The 16,884-nt window shown below is 32.8% G+C and overlaps 1 protein-coding gene across 1 annotated transcript; it reads left to right on the top strand.

Moving 5' to 3' along the window:
• The first annotated feature begins 4,633 nt into the window (after nucleotides 1-4,633).
• LOC132754729 (uncharacterized) lies at nucleotides 4,634-7,560 on the top strand. The gene is made up of 5 exons (XM_060745409.1): nucleotides 4,634-4,790; nucleotides 5,240-5,503; nucleotides 5,897-5,933; nucleotides 6,548-6,646; nucleotides 6,888-7,560. Exons 2-5 carry the CDS (start codon nucleotides 5,240-5,242, stop codon nucleotides 7,292-7,294), a joined length of 807 nt encoding a protein of 268 aa, XP_060601392.1. The 5' UTR covers nucleotides 4,634-4,790; the 3' UTR covers nucleotides 7,295-7,560.
• Nucleotides 7,561-16,884: the final 9,324 nt, after the last annotated feature.

The raw sequence follows: 16,884 nt of genomic DNA, 5'->3' as shown, positions 1-16,884 counted from the left end.
TTTGAAAACTATTTATAAACAGTAAAGTGAAAGTAGAAATGAGAACAGACGAACTTTTGAACATTAAGTAAAACCGTTAAATTAAATGTTTTGCGTTTTAAATATGAACGAAAAGTTAAATACCTTGTTCATCAGTGTCTAGTCCTCCTTCTATTCCTGAAAAAAACTGATGAACTTGACAGCAAGACGCCTATACGCTGCGACTGCTGACTGACCCGGACACACAGCCCACCACCAGTTTCGCATCTTACCAATTTTTCGTTTGTAAGGTCCTCGTTAGCTTTTCTTTTTAAGTTTGCCCACTTTTCAATACCGGCTTGCTCTGACATCTGAGCATATCCATGAGCAGATATCTTATAACTAATATCTTTCCGATTTTCCGACTTTCTGTCATTTTTCACTTGATTTGTAAATGTTGAGTTAAGCACTTCAAAATTGTCTTGTACTAATTCCTCTAGAAGTAAAGTTTCATTTACATTAAAATATGTTGCTCTTATCCATTTTACATGTTTTTTTTTAGAAAAGACATTTGATTCAAATGATTCGGACGCCATTTTGTAGACTACAGAATTTGAAATTATGGGATTGAATGAATCTGTTAACAGCTGGTTAAAATTAAACAGGAGTTTAGCTATTTAAGCTGACTGTAAATTTAACAGACAATTAAATTAAACATATTTTTAGAAACTGGCCTCAGGTTCGAATCGACGGTCATGGTCTTCAAATCGTCTCTGTTTTACGCGTGTTCACCATGACCTACATTGTCTCTGGTTCTAATGTTGATGCAACAACGAACAAAGTAATAAAAACACTCTAAAAACTGGGATAAACATATAAATGAAAATCGTGATATTTATGAAGTTCCTGAAAATGAATTGTCCTTATTAATTTGCCGGCTTTGGTCAGTGTCCTACAGCAAAATGGAGACGAGTATGAGCCTTCAGTCCTGCTTGGAATGTCACAAGTTCTGATCGGCAATAACGTCGTAAAGGTTTTGAACAAACCATTTTACGCCCTTGATTTGCTAAAGTTCGAGAAACACTGGCTATGAAACAACAACAGCTTAAAAAGATGGAAGGGATGACCTGCCTAAACAAGAGGGCCAAGATGCCCTAGATTGCTCACCTGACCCATCAAACTTATCCGAGCAATTATCTAGACAAGCATCCTGACCAAGTAACATGACAGGTGAGTCAAAAATGTAACCACTAGAGTGTTAACAAGGATGTTCCAAATTTGAGCAGTGTGACCTTGTTTGTGACCCCAGGTTACCCATATTCAAACCTGACCTGGAAATTATCAAAACAAACTCCAACACTATAAAGTGTTGAGAATTGAGTACCGCTCAAGCCGGTGCTAGGGGGCGTGAGGGATGTTGCATACATTCATTATCCCTCATGTACAGACTCAATCAAACCGAGTGTGCAATTCTTATGTTATTTTGTTGTGATTAATGCTTCCGAGGGATCACTTTGTTTCCAGAATTTCAGACCAATTTCCAGGATATTTGTATCAAACAGTAGCCACGACAGTGTTAACAAGATTTTTTCTTAGTTTGAGCTCCTGTGACCTAGTTTTTCATCCGAGATGACCATGTTTGAACTCATCCTAGCAATTACCAAGACAAGCATCCTGACCAATAAAATATGATAAACAAGATCAACAAGGAAAGGCGGCGTTCAATGAACGCAAGTTTGATGACATCCTGACAAATTTTGATGACAATTGAGTCAAACATGTGACCAACAGAGTTTTAACAATATTTGTTCATATTTGGGCGGTGTGACCTAGTTTTTGACCCAAGGTGACCCATATTCAAACTTGTCCTATAAATCATCAAAGCAAACTTTCAGACCAATTTCCAGGATATTTAGATCAAAACAGTAGCCATTAAAGTGTTAACAAGATTTTTCTATATTAAGCTCCTGTGACCTAGGTTTTCATCCGAGATGACCCACTTTCGAAATCATTCGAGCATTTACCTGGTCAAACATCCTGACCTAGCTTAATTATTTATCATTTAATGATTAACCTGTCAGTGCTCTGTCTTTGCCCTGTCCTGTTTTTGTTTGGGGTCCGCCTTGGCTCCTTGTCATTGGTTCTTGTTGTTGGGTCATATGGGGGTTGCGTTCATTGAACGCTGCCTTTCCTTGTTGATCTTGTTTATCATATTCTAGCTTGATGACGATTCAGTCAATAATGTTACCACTAGAGTGTTAACACGGTTTCAATATTTGGGCGGTGTGACCTTGTTTTTGACCCTAGGTGACCGATATTTACACTTAATCTAGAAATCATCAAAACAAACTTTCAAACCAATTTCCAGGATATTTGGATCAAAACACTAGCCACTAGAGTGTTAACAAGATTTTTCTATTTTTAGCTCCCTCCTGTGACCTTACATTTCATCCGAGATGACCCATGTTCGAAATCATCCGAGCAATTACCTAGACAAGCATCCTGACAAAGTTTGATGATGATTGAAGCAATAATGTGACCGCTAGAGTGTTAACGAACAAATGTGGACAGACGACGGACATTCAACGATCCTAAAAGCTCAGCTGAACCGCTGTCTGAAAATGATATAGACCAATTTTGACCTCACACCGGACACTGTTCTTCAAACACTTTGGTTATACAATACGATCCATTTTGACTTCGAAGTTTTCAAGAACACCGTGATATGTGTTGGCGTGATGTTTCATTTTTTGCCGATGATAATGGTATGAATACTTGCAATTTCTGGAGAGACAAAACAAAACTCGGTCCAGTGGAAATCCGAGAGATGAGACGATAATAAAACCTGTTGGTAAATAAAGTGAATCGTGATCGATGCCCGATTGCCGTTTACATGTATGCAGAAAAACGTTCAATGAATTATTCAGAACCTGACAATCCCGTTTATATTGCAACATCAACTATCCACTAAATTGCATCACGCGACACTTGGTTCAAACGTTATCCAGTCGGAGGAATCAAAAAACTAAGATCAATGATGAAGAGAATGGTCCAGCATTCGAGTTTAAACTCAAGTGAACTCCTTACTAATGCACAGTGTAGGAAAATACCTAGTTCAAAAATTTAACGCCAGTAACATTCATTCCACCTAACCAAATTATGCAAATATCCGGCCATAACAGTATAGCATCCATCAACAAAAATAGTCACATACATACATCAGAATCAGCACAGATAAATATCGGACATCCTTCATTCCAATGTAACAGAAAACAGTCCAGCGAATGCTACTCCGTGTCCGTGTTCAACTTCTACACAGTTAAACCATAGCATAGCACATGTCAACACCGATTCAATATCAAGTCCTCCTGTATCTAGTGGATTTCAGAGTATCTTTAGCGCTCCCAAACATGGCGGAACATTTCATGTAGATGTTCATCAAAATAAATCCAAATTAAATTAACATCAGACCACAAAAGTCCACGATTAATCGCCAGTGAGAGTGATTAAATTCGAGTTCATATGCAAGATGCCCGTTTTAAAACTTAACAGTACACACCTGAACGCTGCCGTCATGAGTAAGATGGTGACAATGTGATAGTTTTACAACGGAGTCATATTTTGTCTTGTTATTGCTATAAATTTGACCAAATAAATTTGATATTATATGTCAGTAAGCACAATGTTTTTCGTTGAAAAAAAACTTATTTAAACCGGTACTACTTTTTTCAGCGCACGAGGGTCAGAAACCTTATAATTCTCCATAAATAAAAGTAGACACTGCAATTTATTTTCTTCGTTTACGGGCGCTATATATGGTCATGTTATAAATAGAATCTTAATTTCGTGTTTATGTAATATTGATTTTATCAAACTCGTCATCTGAAAACGATAAAAACAAGTCGACAGAGCCTCGTTTTAATAGTTTTCAGATGACTGGTTTAATAATTTTAATACAACATAAACACTAATTCAAGATCCACTGTATAAATGTCTTTTCATAGACTGGGACAAAATAACAATATTGTTTTTCTGATTGAATAATGTTTTGATAATGTGAATATTAAACCAAAGTGGTATAGTCGTATTTAAACATAGTTTAAATAAAGGTAATGACAACTCTTCACACCGTTTGAATTGTTTAATTGTCAGAGTTGTCTGCCATATTGGTGTAGTCGATATTATCTAAACCTACAGGGGCTCATAAAAAGTCAAAATTACAACAAATAGGTCGTACCAATCATTCCTTATACGCACTTGTTGATCATTATCTTTTTAAAAAATACATACAAATGATATCTCAATATTTGCTATATTCAAATTCAAGTTAAAGGTTATGAGTTACTCGAATTGAATCCAAAACGAAATAAGATATTCTTTTATGGAATGGAAATTAAATATCATTTTAATGCATTTCTTTTATCCTTAAAAATAGACAAAATTATAAGTGTGTATGTATTCGTAAGTTTACATCATCTTTGAAATATAAACATATTAAGTGCATGATTTTAGTTTACGGTTCAGTGCAAGAATGGGTTTTGTATGTGACTTTAACTTTGCAAAGAACCCAATTAAGCTGTCGGCAAACCAGCAATTTTAAAATTTTACACAGTTTAAACTGTTACTACTTTTGCGTGTGACACGGAAGTACGTTGCTAAATAAAATACCCATTGCTTCGTATTATTAAAGCGAAACAGAAATTTGAATATCCAATACAACGATTTACACTTGGGTATTCCTACTTTACATTGTTCTTCCTTGCGGTAAACTGAGAGTTCAAGTGCCTACCTGAATTATTTGATTATCTAGCTAACATTTATTCAGAACAAAGGTAACATTTTTATCTAAAATCGTATTTGACTATTTGATTCTTAATTTTTTTTCTTCAAAATATCTTACAAGGAAATTAACTATACATTTAATTGTACTAGTTTAATTTATTTAAAGGTTAATATTTTAACACTATTTTCCTTGTCGTTAAGTTTCATATTACTTGTTAAACTATTTAAACAATTTTGAATTGACTAGATAATAGAAATAAAAAACAAATGCACTACATTTGGTACGTTTTTCTCCTGAGAAATGACAAGACTCTATATTTAGAAGAATATTTTTTGACATGGTAATTTCAATATCACATGAGATGGTGTAATTTGTAAAGCAACAAAGCCGATATTTATTTTATTTTCTAAAAGTCTTACATGTCTATATAACCTATTCCATATACAAATGTAAATGTATTATCTTTCTAGTCTTATAGTTTCATCTATATTTCAACAGATGACAAAGCCCAGAATTCTCCAGGTTTTGATTTCTCTAGTGGTATTAGAATTGGTAGCCCTCTTATCACTTGTGGTGTACTGGCGCCTGTCAAGAGAAAAATCAATTGAACCGAGGATTTGCTTTTCCGAAAATGATCTGAACTTGACACATAAAAACTACGATTCGCTTAAACGTCTGCTGCTTGACGAGGAAGTTAAGAGTAAAGATAGTAATCAATATTGTGTGAAGATTTCCGATCTGCTTTCAAACTATATAAACAAGGTACACTTTCGTGTTTCGTAAACGTTTTACCTATTGTATGCAGGTATAAATATAGTTAAGTTTAAATATACCTCTATCAATGTCAAAGTTTTAATAGTTACACTACAGGCAAGTCAATTGAAAATGACTGTTTTTAACTGCGAATCGTTCTTATTTCGAAAGTGTGATAAATAGAATATTATCTCCGTGTAGATTCAATAATAAATTTATTGAATAAAACAATATATTGCTCCCCGAGGTTCGCGTATGATTTAATTCAACTCGTTCAATCAATTTAGAATAAAACCAATACTCATTCAATATCCTATATTCTATTCAATAAGAAGTCTATATGAGAAGTCTCTAAGTATGTATTCATCTGTTCGTTTATGTTCATTGTTTATTTCCTTTCAGACCATTTTAGACCGATATAACAGCGATACAAATCCAGGTATATAATCGCTTTATATATATATGCCAATTTAATTGAGTTTTATGTTACTTCAACTACAATTGTTCTTTGTGTGATTTAAATGTTTTATAAACGAAGTTTACGTATACGGTTTAAACAATTTACGTTTACAGTTTAATGATTAAATCTTTTAACTGCTTACAGGCGCATAATATAACGCATTTGTTATTAAAACCGTTTTAATCTATCTTACATACATAATTTGATATCAGTTAAAATAATATATTTGCACGAGATTACATTGTATGATTAACACTACTGATTTAAACATAGATGTTTATATAAGAATCAATTTACTTTTCCCTCAAAATAAAAGTCGTCCAAGGTAATTATTTGAAATAATTATTAAATAAGTATTAAAGCCCTTTAAAAAAACCCTCTCAGCATAACATCTACCAAAATGACTATCTGAGCTGTAAATGAATGTTTTGTTATGCTAAGCCTAATATTGTGATATCAATATTGTGATATTATAATACAATTTTGTGAGTTTTACATCTTAATGTAATTTGTGTTTTTTGCTGCAAGTAATATCTGATTTCAAATACACGTTATAATGCAAATGCTGTAAGTGTGGTACATTCTTCTTACAGAATATAGTGCGCTTAATCTTGAAGTGGTTAACTGTTTTGTAAACAATGAAGAAGCTGATCATTTACACCTCAAACAGATTTCGTCACATTCAAAGCCTGGTATTTTGTTTTACTCTACTTATTTTAAACCATCTTTTTACCCTTTCTTGTTATTATACACGAATCATTGATTTTAATTTAAGCTCTCATGTTAATTATATTATATATTCAGATTATCTGTATTGATTTGTGTTGAAACTACGTGTTTAATATTTTTCTTAAAATTAGAATAAATCTACTTTTTGAGCTCAGTGCAGTGTTCAATAAGAAAATGCTATTGAAAAATTATTTTTCTGATCAGTTCCCGGAAGGAAAACAAAGGTGTATTGGGGATCTGAAGTATACTCAGAAAATAAAGTTTCACATGCAGTAAACGATGGCGAAATTCACATCAAGAGGACCGGAAAATATTTCATTTCATTGATGATGACAACAAGGTTTGAAAACAGTACGGAAATAAATGAAAACATTGTTCAAACAGTAAGTCATGTTGTCAACTGTGTTTCTAATAAAAACGGATCAATGATAACTTTACTTGAGCATGTGGAGTCTGTGTGTGAAATGTCAGTTGAACATGCTGATAGAACAAGTAATATAGGAGCAGTATTCCATCTGGAAGAGCATGATAGAATCTTTGCCGCCACGTCACACCCATACAATGTTGTTGTTGGCCGACAAAGCAATCATATAAATATTCACAGACTATAGCTATTGCAAGAAGTGAAATATGCAATGTTGTTAGACAAAATATGATCATTACTCTTTTTCTATGACCTAATTACTTACTTACTTCCAACATGGAATGGTAATGTTATATTTCATCATATCGAACACATGCACACATCTGTAAATTTGAATATTCTTTGTCTTTTAAGAATTTCTCTTAATGAATTTAAACGGAAAAGTGACTAATATGTCTGATTTTATCCGACTTTGTCAAGAGTGTTATATGCTTATTAAAAAGCCTAAATCAATGTCAGATCGTCATTGTTGTTTAAAGGTAGGTTATTCCTTAAGATTGATCGTAAGTTAGTAAATTAGAATGTTATCACAGAAGAGGACATACATACATGCCTAGAATTTGTTTTGTCATTGTTAACTTGACCATTAAAAAAAGCAAAATGTTTTATATACTTGTATCTTCAAAGACATTTAAACAGGCCTATATCAAATAACCGTGATATTTGTGTACCAACAGACGATATAAATTTGAATTGCGGATTGATTTTAAGATACCACAGATATCATTCACAATCTTTACATTTCATGCATTCAAAAAAAAACAACGAAGTATTTAAATTAAATAACATTCTATTGCATATTTGAGCATGATTAATTTACACAAATTAATATTATTAACCAGAAGTTAAAAGTTTTTTTTAATATTAAACAAGTCATCCAATCTCTCGAAATTTTCAAGGGACATAACGATTTTATCAAAATTTACAAGAACGGCTCAGTTGGTTCGTTATAAAGAAGATGTAGCCGTTTTTTGCCAATCACTACCAGGTAATGCATTTATACTTACTGCAGAAGCAAAAGCCACTGAGCATTGTCATACTTTTGTAGTTTTTCCAGACTCCGTGCGTGAATTTTATCAAATGATTATCGAAAGTCCGATACAATTATGATAAGCAAACACCTTTTGCGATGTCATGATATTGTAAACACAAAGTCAAATTATGTTAGATCCCAAGACATGTTTAAATACGAGAAAAATGAAAACCTCGATGTTTTCGCAAAATATTCCTTAAATTCTCAACAAGTTGATTTACCCTTAACTAATGGCTATTTTGAACCTCCATAAAAACTTATTAGTTCTGAATTAAAATTAAATTTGGACAGCGCTGTACGGCACGTAACTTCACAATATCAACCCTTGCATTGATGATTCATCATCTCTATCTCTCCCTAAACGTCATTACAAAGTTGTTCTTCACATAGACGTAGAATTAGCCATACTAGAGTTACACATTGTTACTTGCTACTGATTTGATCAAAATATTCTTGAAATAAGTCAGAAACACAGATATGGAAAAAACTTGAGACTACTGTTTTGATCCAAATATTTTGGAAATTGGTCAGGAAGGTTAGTTTAGTAATTTCAAGGTCAGGTTCAATTATGGATAATCTGTGTCCAAAAACTTGGTCATACAGCACAAATACGGTGAATACGGTGAAACTTTTTTCATATATTTAGGACTATTACTTCAATCCAATCTTCCTGCAAATTGACCAGGAAGATTGTTTTGATAATTATCAAGTTTGAATATGGGTCGCCTTTGGTACAAAAATAGGTCACACTGCCTAAATGTGTAAAAAAAATTGTTAACTCTCTAGGGGATTTTGTTTCAGACCTAGTAGCCTTGAATTGGTAAGAAAGATTGTTTTGTTGATGTCTAGGTCAATTTAAATATGGTTCACTTGAGGTCGAAAACTAGGTTATCTAGTATGCATAATAATGATGTGAAGTTCTTTGTTGACAAATGTGATGTAAACCTTTGATGATCGAACGTAATTCATTTCATCACTGTTTTGTTTGTCAATTATCTGGGCCATAGTAATCAACGACTGAAGAAAAAATTTCCTTCGACGAATACTGAAACAGCACGCTCCGTCATTGTCAATTTCTGCAAGAATACCATTCGTTTTACATCCGTACTTTATACTTCTTCTTTCCCACAAGTCTATCATTCGTACTGAAAACGAAACGGCGTTATGAAAAGCAATTTCGTACTAAAAAATATTTTGGAATTATATTGGTCGGTATGTCCTTTTTCACTGATTCTCAATAAAACTATTTGCAGAATATGTGTTCTAATGACCTTATCGTTCTTATAAGTCTTTGTTACATGTTATACATTTGCTTCTTCCCCTATTACTACTTATCCAGACATTTGAACAAAGTCACCACTTTTACTTATTTGAATACCAGTCTGTATACTCATTTCGTATAAATAAGTGTTATTCCACCAGTCAAACAATCTGTTGGTATGTTTCTTCATAAAACTCCTTCATAAATCAATTGAAAAACCTCCATATCAAATTCAGGCTTTTGTTTTACTTCATTTTTGAATAAAAACGTAGATGGTAACGGTACAACGTAACACTAATTCTTTCTGTGCTTCTACCATATCATTCAAACATACGTCGGTTGGCTCAATCAGCGTCCGTTTGGGATCTCTACAAAACTTTTGGTTTGGATATAAAGCAACTTAACCATTTATTATGTGCATGGTATATGGATCAAGAATGGATTCTTTTTTAATGTTTACCAGTTTATTCCGCATGATATGCATTTTCGAGATGACAAATGTTTAACTTTGTTGCGTGATATCTGACATGCTCGCAGCTCTTGTATGTTTATCAACATTTTATGGGAAAATAAAACTTTTAACTGTTATATTATGTCTTCATACTGCTCAAAATTGCAAGCACATTGTCACCTGAAAACAAATGTTAATATTTTAACAGCTGCACATATCATGTCTAAATGTTTTGACAAAATTGGAATGTTGAATATATAGAACTGTTTATATGTTACTGACATATACATTTTTCCACAAAAGTCTATGGTTCAATTCACCGATTTGTAAAATCTTAATGTTTTCATTTATCTAAATAGCTGAGCCCAGGTGGAATTTCTTACAGTTTCCGGTTTGTTGGTCAGAAAAAAGTTCTGTAGAATTGTTTTATGGATATGTTGCCAGATTTTGTTCTTCATTAAGCAATGGTTTAAACGCTATTCAGTTACATAAAATATATTCCCCAAAACATCAAGAGAAATAAAAAATATGAAAAATAGAAAACTCAATCTGCTTCATTGTATGATAAAAGTGGAAGGGTTTTGACATGTTCCTTAGAAAAGTACACATTAAATAATCATACACATGAATAACTGAAATAAGAAGAAATAAGATTTTTGTCAAAGTAGTCTTTTAGCTATCGAATTTCTCAAAAAGATATATATTCTTTCCAAAATTAAGCCACAATATATTGAAAAGACCCTGCAAAAGTAGCAATATTATGTGTGAGCAACCGGTGCATATGTGCTTGCAAAATGACTATAGTATACATGTATACCGCAGTACTTGCATTGTAAAGTAATTCTAAATAAGACATGTTTACTGATGAAGACACAGATAATTGCTTCAATATTTATCTCAGCCTTTTTTTACATTTTATTGGAATATGTGTTAATATTTAGTAATCCATGAATGAAATTAATTTCACTTGTATTATACAATTGCCTAGACATTCTGTTTCTGAAATGACATAGGTCCAAATTCCAGTTCTCATAGTACACATGTAAATTTGAAAATCTATCTGGAAAATATGTTATCCTTCAGATGCATTCATCCAACAAAATAAAAATTGCGGACTCGGTTTGATTGAGTTTGCATGTCAGGGATAATGAAAAAGTGCAACATCCTTCACTTCCCTAGCATCGGCCTTTGCGGTACTGAGTTTCCAATTTCTTTTTGAAGACTGCCATCATATTGAAACATAAACAAACTTTGTAGTAAATTCCAAAATACAGTTTATACATTTACTATCCATTATAAAATACATAAAGTGACCGATATATTCATCAAAATAATCATGACATTATAGCTTTTATCAACGCAAATTGATTAAAAATTAGAATTAATCAAATACTTGGATAATAATTATATTAATATTTTATCATTTAATTCACTGTCCGTCTAGTAAACAGTTTAAGCATAAAAAATTTAGCCCCACCTGTCTACCTTTGCTAGGTGAACTGTGTCACAAGCAAAATCATTAGTTATTTTGTTTTATTACCTAAGTGATGCACTTGTTTTTTGCGATACTAATTGATACTATATGTTCATGTGTTACATTCTTAAAAGCTATCATGACTTTTATCATTTTGATTATTATTATCATTAATATCGTGACAGTTTCAAATCTAGGTGGATGTTGTCAACTTGTATCACAATCAGAATTATATCATACAATGTATGAAATAATAATTATCGTGTCATTATACAAAGATATCAACTTATCAAAGCGACGCAATTTTTGTCAAGGGACTTTCGCATTTTAGTTTGCACAGATACAAAGCTATTCATTTAAATATTCATCTACGATGATTGCCAATAAAGTAACCATCAATATGCGATCACGTTATTATATTTCTTTTGATGTTCAAATACTAGTCTTTATACATTTATTTAAAGTTTCACGATGGGAGACAACGTTAGGAGCTGTATGGCATAATGTAGTGTGCTTTATTATATATCATACTTAAAGATGCCTTTTGTCATGATTCAGACGATATTTATATGTTACGATAATAAGAAACCATTCTGTCATTAGGTGCTATTACATAGTTTTGAATACACTTTTTAGCTCACCTGAGCTAGCTCAGGGTGAGCTTTTAGGATCGTTGAATGTCCGTCGCCTGTCGTCCGTCCACACTTGTTCGTAAACACTCTAGCGGTCACATTTTTGCCTCAATCGTCATCAAACTTTCTCAGGATACTTGTCTAGGTAATTGCTCGGATGATTTCGAACATGGGTCATCTCATATAAAAAACTAGGTCACAGGAGCTAAAAAAAGAAAAACCTTGCTAACACTGTAGTGGTCACATTTTGACTCAATTATCATTTAACTTGGTCAGGATGCTTGTAAAGGTAATTGCTCGGATTAGTTCGCACATGGGTCATCTCAGATGGAAAACAAGTTCACAGGAGCTAAAAATAGATAAACCTTGTTAACACTATAATGGTCACTCTAATGGTCACATTTTTGACTCAATTATCATACACTTTGTCAGGATGCTTATCTAGGTTATTGCTGGGATGAGTTCGAACATGGGTCATCTCATATAAAAAAAACTAGGTCACAGGAGCCAAAAAATCTTGTTTACTCTAGTGGCTACTGTTTTGATCCAAATATCCTGGAAATTTGTCTGAAAGTTTATTTTGATGGTTTCTAGGTCAGGTTCGAATATGGGTCACCTAGGTCACACTGCTAAAATATAGGTAATCCTTGTAAACACTCTAGTGGTCACATTTTTGACTCACCTGTCATGAAACTTGGTCAGAATGCTTGTCTAGGTAATTGTTCGGATGAGTTCGATGGGTCAGGTGAGCTATATAGAGCCATCTTGGCCCTCTTATCTATTTATCCCGGTCTCTACATTTTTGATTTTACTTTCTCGTCCAAGACAAAATAGTTCTTTAAAAACTTTTAAATATTTTATTCCTCTCCGTGACATGTAAAATATTTTTACTCGTCCCACAATTTTTGTTCGGAACATATAATCAAGAATATTTAAATAATCAACTTAAAGCGTGAACGTAAATAGATCTCATTGGGAATTGGTAAAGTGTACAAGAATAAAACTAAACTTTTCATTTATTTCTCTTCTTTGCCCTTTTATAAATTTTCGTTCTCAATTTTTATGCAGAATGTTACTTTCTATGCCTATTTTTTTCCGGAACATACTAGTATAACAATTATCAAGGGATTTGAGATATTTATTGGCTGTTGCTGGTTTTGCTTGGGCTGAACGTTACACCAACACGGGAAATATCATAATGTGACTTCCTCTTTGTAAATGTATATGAATGTAGATGGGATATGGTTATCTATTAAGTGGTCATATCATAAGCATGACAAGGTCACACTTACAGTCATTGAAAAACGCTTATCCGGAGCAAAATTTCAATATGCATAGAGGGATTTCAATATTAGAAGGCACAAATGTTCACCATTGTGAGGCGGAGTGTTTAGGGTAAAAACTAGGTCCCTGTGGCCAAAGACAATGTCACACAGTCAAAATTCAGATATAAATATGAAAATGTGTATTGGGACCATTAACACATTATTTTTTGAGGGATTAAAACACAAATAATCATTGTCATAACTACGGGTATGAAACATGTAATTTAGGTTAATATATGCAAGGTCAAGGTCACTAAAGATGATAAGGTATAGAGATTTTGTCTAGAGAATATCTCCGACATATCTGGAGGGATTCTAATGAATAGAAATGTTCACCATTATGAGAGGCAGGGTCATGCACATGAACCAGGTCTCTTGATTAAAGCTCAAGGTCACACTTTCAGGTCATTAAAAACACTTGCCCGGAGCAAAACTGCACATGCATAGAAGGATTTCAATATAACTTAGGACAAATGTTCACTATTATTAGGCGCAGTGTAGTGTGCAAAATTCAAGTGCCTGTGACCAAGGTCAAGGTCACACATAGTGTCAAAGCTCAGATAAAAATATGAAAATGTGTATTCGGACCATTAAGTCAGTATTAATTGAGAGATTGAAACACGAGTGGTCATTATCATGACTACCATTGTGAAGCAAAGTATCGCGCACATAATTAAGGTCCCTGCTACAGAAGTCAAGGTCGCATAGAGAGGTCAATGTTTGTGCACGGGGACCATTTAGTCCTCATTATTGATAACTATCATGATAAGTTTAATGACTACAAGTGTGACACATGTAATTAAGGTTAATATTTGCGAGGTAGAGATCACTAGAAATGATTAAATAACCGGATATTGCCCAGAGCATAGATCCTATATGCATTTCTATAATGCCAACATTTCTGACAAAAGCTTATGTGACGGGCGTATTTTGCGACAATGTTGCCATTGTTTAGAGTTTGTTTAAGAGATGACTAGTGTTATTATATTTATGTAGAAATTTAAGGACAATATGCAAGGATTAAATTAAATGGTAGCCTTGTTTATTTATTGACTGCATATGAATATGTAAATAAAGTTATCAGTCGCTTACTTACATAGTCATCAATCTAGTGCATTATCTATTTACATTGCTTTATTTTACTGTTGCGCCGTGGTTTTTGTGATCAATATATATTGTATGTCATATCTAATTACACATTGTTTTATCTCTAGACAAACAAGTCAACGAGATAAGCAAATTATTTATTTATCACTGTAGATCGATTAAATCATAACAGAAAGAGTCAGAACGATCATTCGATTGATCATTCATTATTTCACTATTCATTATATTCGCTCTATTAATGCCCTTAAAAGTAAAATGTATAAGATGTAGGCTAAGGCCATTTGAAAAGCTGCAATGTTTTTGTTTGGGTTTTGAAAAGAAAACTTAAACCTCTTCCTGTGTGGTCGGCCGCTTTACTCTTTTACTTGTCCAATATCCATTTTTTCTTATTACCAACTTTACTCATACACTCAATTACACAGTTCCGCACTCAATTTTACATCGAAAATGATTGTAAATTGGTTATTAGCTTTCAAATATAAAACTCAGTTAATTAAGTGTTATCCCATGCTTAAAATTTAGGTAAAAAACTTGAAACCTACAGATCCAGTGAGGCCAAAAACGCCTAAAAACAGATTTCATAGATAAATTGAGCCATTTAAAACAGAAAAATATGCAAAGCAAAATAACGTAAAATAAATTGCTCAAATATATTCAAAAAAGTGTTTATGGTATGGTAATCTTACAAAGCAAGGAAACACTTCATTTATGGGTCAGTCATCACATATAAAGTCATTCATTTTGGAAAAAAAACGGATGAGCGACTGGTCTGATATTAAGCTAGACCTACTTCAAATGACCTACCTTAAATGATATATTGATCTGGAAAAACATTTTAAGTACTGTCATTTAAAAAATCAATGTTTTATTAAGAATTTGGACACACCTGTGTATTAAGTATGACCGCGACTGCGTAAAAACAAAACTTGCAGTTTTGAAAGGTTTCTTATATGTAAAAAGCTTTTGCTTTGCGTTTGCGTGAGATGCATTTTAAACGTGATCGCAAGACAACTTATTTGTCTTTTCTTTGTTGTAAACACGTTACATGTTGCCTCCTTTTCCAGCACATGTACATATTAAATCCTTTCCCCCTCTAATTTCTGTGGCATATTTGAGTTGATTGAAAGAGACCATTAGTGAATTGCGTTTAATAAAGTTAATGTATGAAATCAAGTATTTGACATTGTAGTTCTAGCTCATTGCACCTGTACAATTCTCTTGTTACATGTGATGGTTACACTAGGTAAGAGTCACGTTTCATCACGGAACTATTTTTAGGACAACACGGGACAACGCGTGTCAACAAAAAGCAGTCCAACGTATATTCACGACACTATTCAATGTGGATTTGTGACATAGTTTGCAAAATCCTCTCTTTTCCATTCGATCATACATTTGTGAAATTTTAGAATACAATTTTTAGGGACTTTATGTTAAGCCATGATCAGATTTTTTTTTTTTTTTTTTTTTTTTTTTTTTGCTTTTGACCGCTCCATGGCGGTGCCTTTACATGTTACTTTGGTTAAAGTATGACTAAATGTATATGTTTTAGCATTTATTTGACTTTCTTATTTATCTACACTTTGTTGGTAAATACTTACTGCTACTTATATGTATAGCTGATGTAAGTGACGCATATATAGTTCAGTTCAAACAAATTAGACAACTAAATACCTTTTTGAGAAAAGAATGTTTATTTAAGGTAGACCATGGGTAATGCATTACCTCCACTTTGAAGAGTATTCAAATAGGCTAGAATTGCCTGTAAACTACATTGAAATTGAGGGGCGTGGGTTCAAACCCCAGAAGAGGCAACTTTTTTTTCTTTCTTTTTTTCTTTTTAACATTATTTATGTATCTCTGATCCCTTATGGAGGAAAAAAAGTTTGATTTAAATTATATAATTATTTTAGGGTTTTTTTTTTGCTAAATAATGCTAAAATGTATAGCAAATTTGATACCAGATATTTTCAAAGTTCGATAAAATAAAAACTACACGGTAAAGGTATTTTATATTTTGCATGATCAACTAATATACTTTTGAGAAAATTTAGGCAAACTTTGAAAACAGACCCTCATTTCGATAAATTTTAGGGATATTTTGAATAAGGCATTTTAGATAGGGAAATGGTAAAATTAGTGTTAAAAGTGGGTGGGGAAGGGTAACATTTTTATACATATTAAGAACATTTTGTTTAGAAACAAACATTTTGCTTGTGTAATGTGTTACCTGACTGTTATTATTTGTTACTTAACAATGAGCAATAGAAAAACATTTTTTATAATGTTGATATTACAGATTATTTACAGTTTCCTCATTTCTGAAAATAAGCCAGTCTAATGGCAAAGTCTAAGTTCAGATATATATCCATAACTCATAAACCACACGGTAAATTTTATTTAAATTTTGCATACAGGTGACCTTGAAGACATATAACTGTCCTATGTTGTCAATTTTACAGTTCCTTATGGTGCCCATTACCCATGGTCTTCC

Source organism: Ruditapes philippinarum, unplaced genomic scaffold (genome assembly GCF_026571515.1).
Source record: "Ruditapes philippinarum isolate M1 unplaced genomic scaffold, ASM2657151v2 ctg3956_1_1_1_1, whole genome shotgun sequence".
Taxonomy (NCBI): Eukaryota; Metazoa; Mollusca; class Bivalvia; order Venerida; family Veneridae; genus Ruditapes; species Ruditapes philippinarum.
This window is presented reverse-complemented; position numbering and strand designations above follow the sequence as displayed.

What these genes read in the sequence shown, in the direction of transcription:
- LOC132754729 (XM_060745409.1), top strand. Translation starts at nt 5,240, where the DNA reads ATGACAAAGCCCAGAATTCTCCAGGTTTTGATTTCTCTAGTGGTATTA. An exon ending in TTTCAAACTATATAAACAAG is followed by an intron (nt 5,504 to 5,896) that starts GTACACTTTCGT and finishes ATTTCCTTTCAG; the next exon opens with ACCATTTTAGACCGATATAA. An exon ending in TAACAGCGATACAAATCCAG is followed by an intron (nt 5,934 to 6,547) that starts GTATATAATCGC and finishes TTCTTCTTACAG; the next exon opens with AATATAGTGCGCTTAATCTT.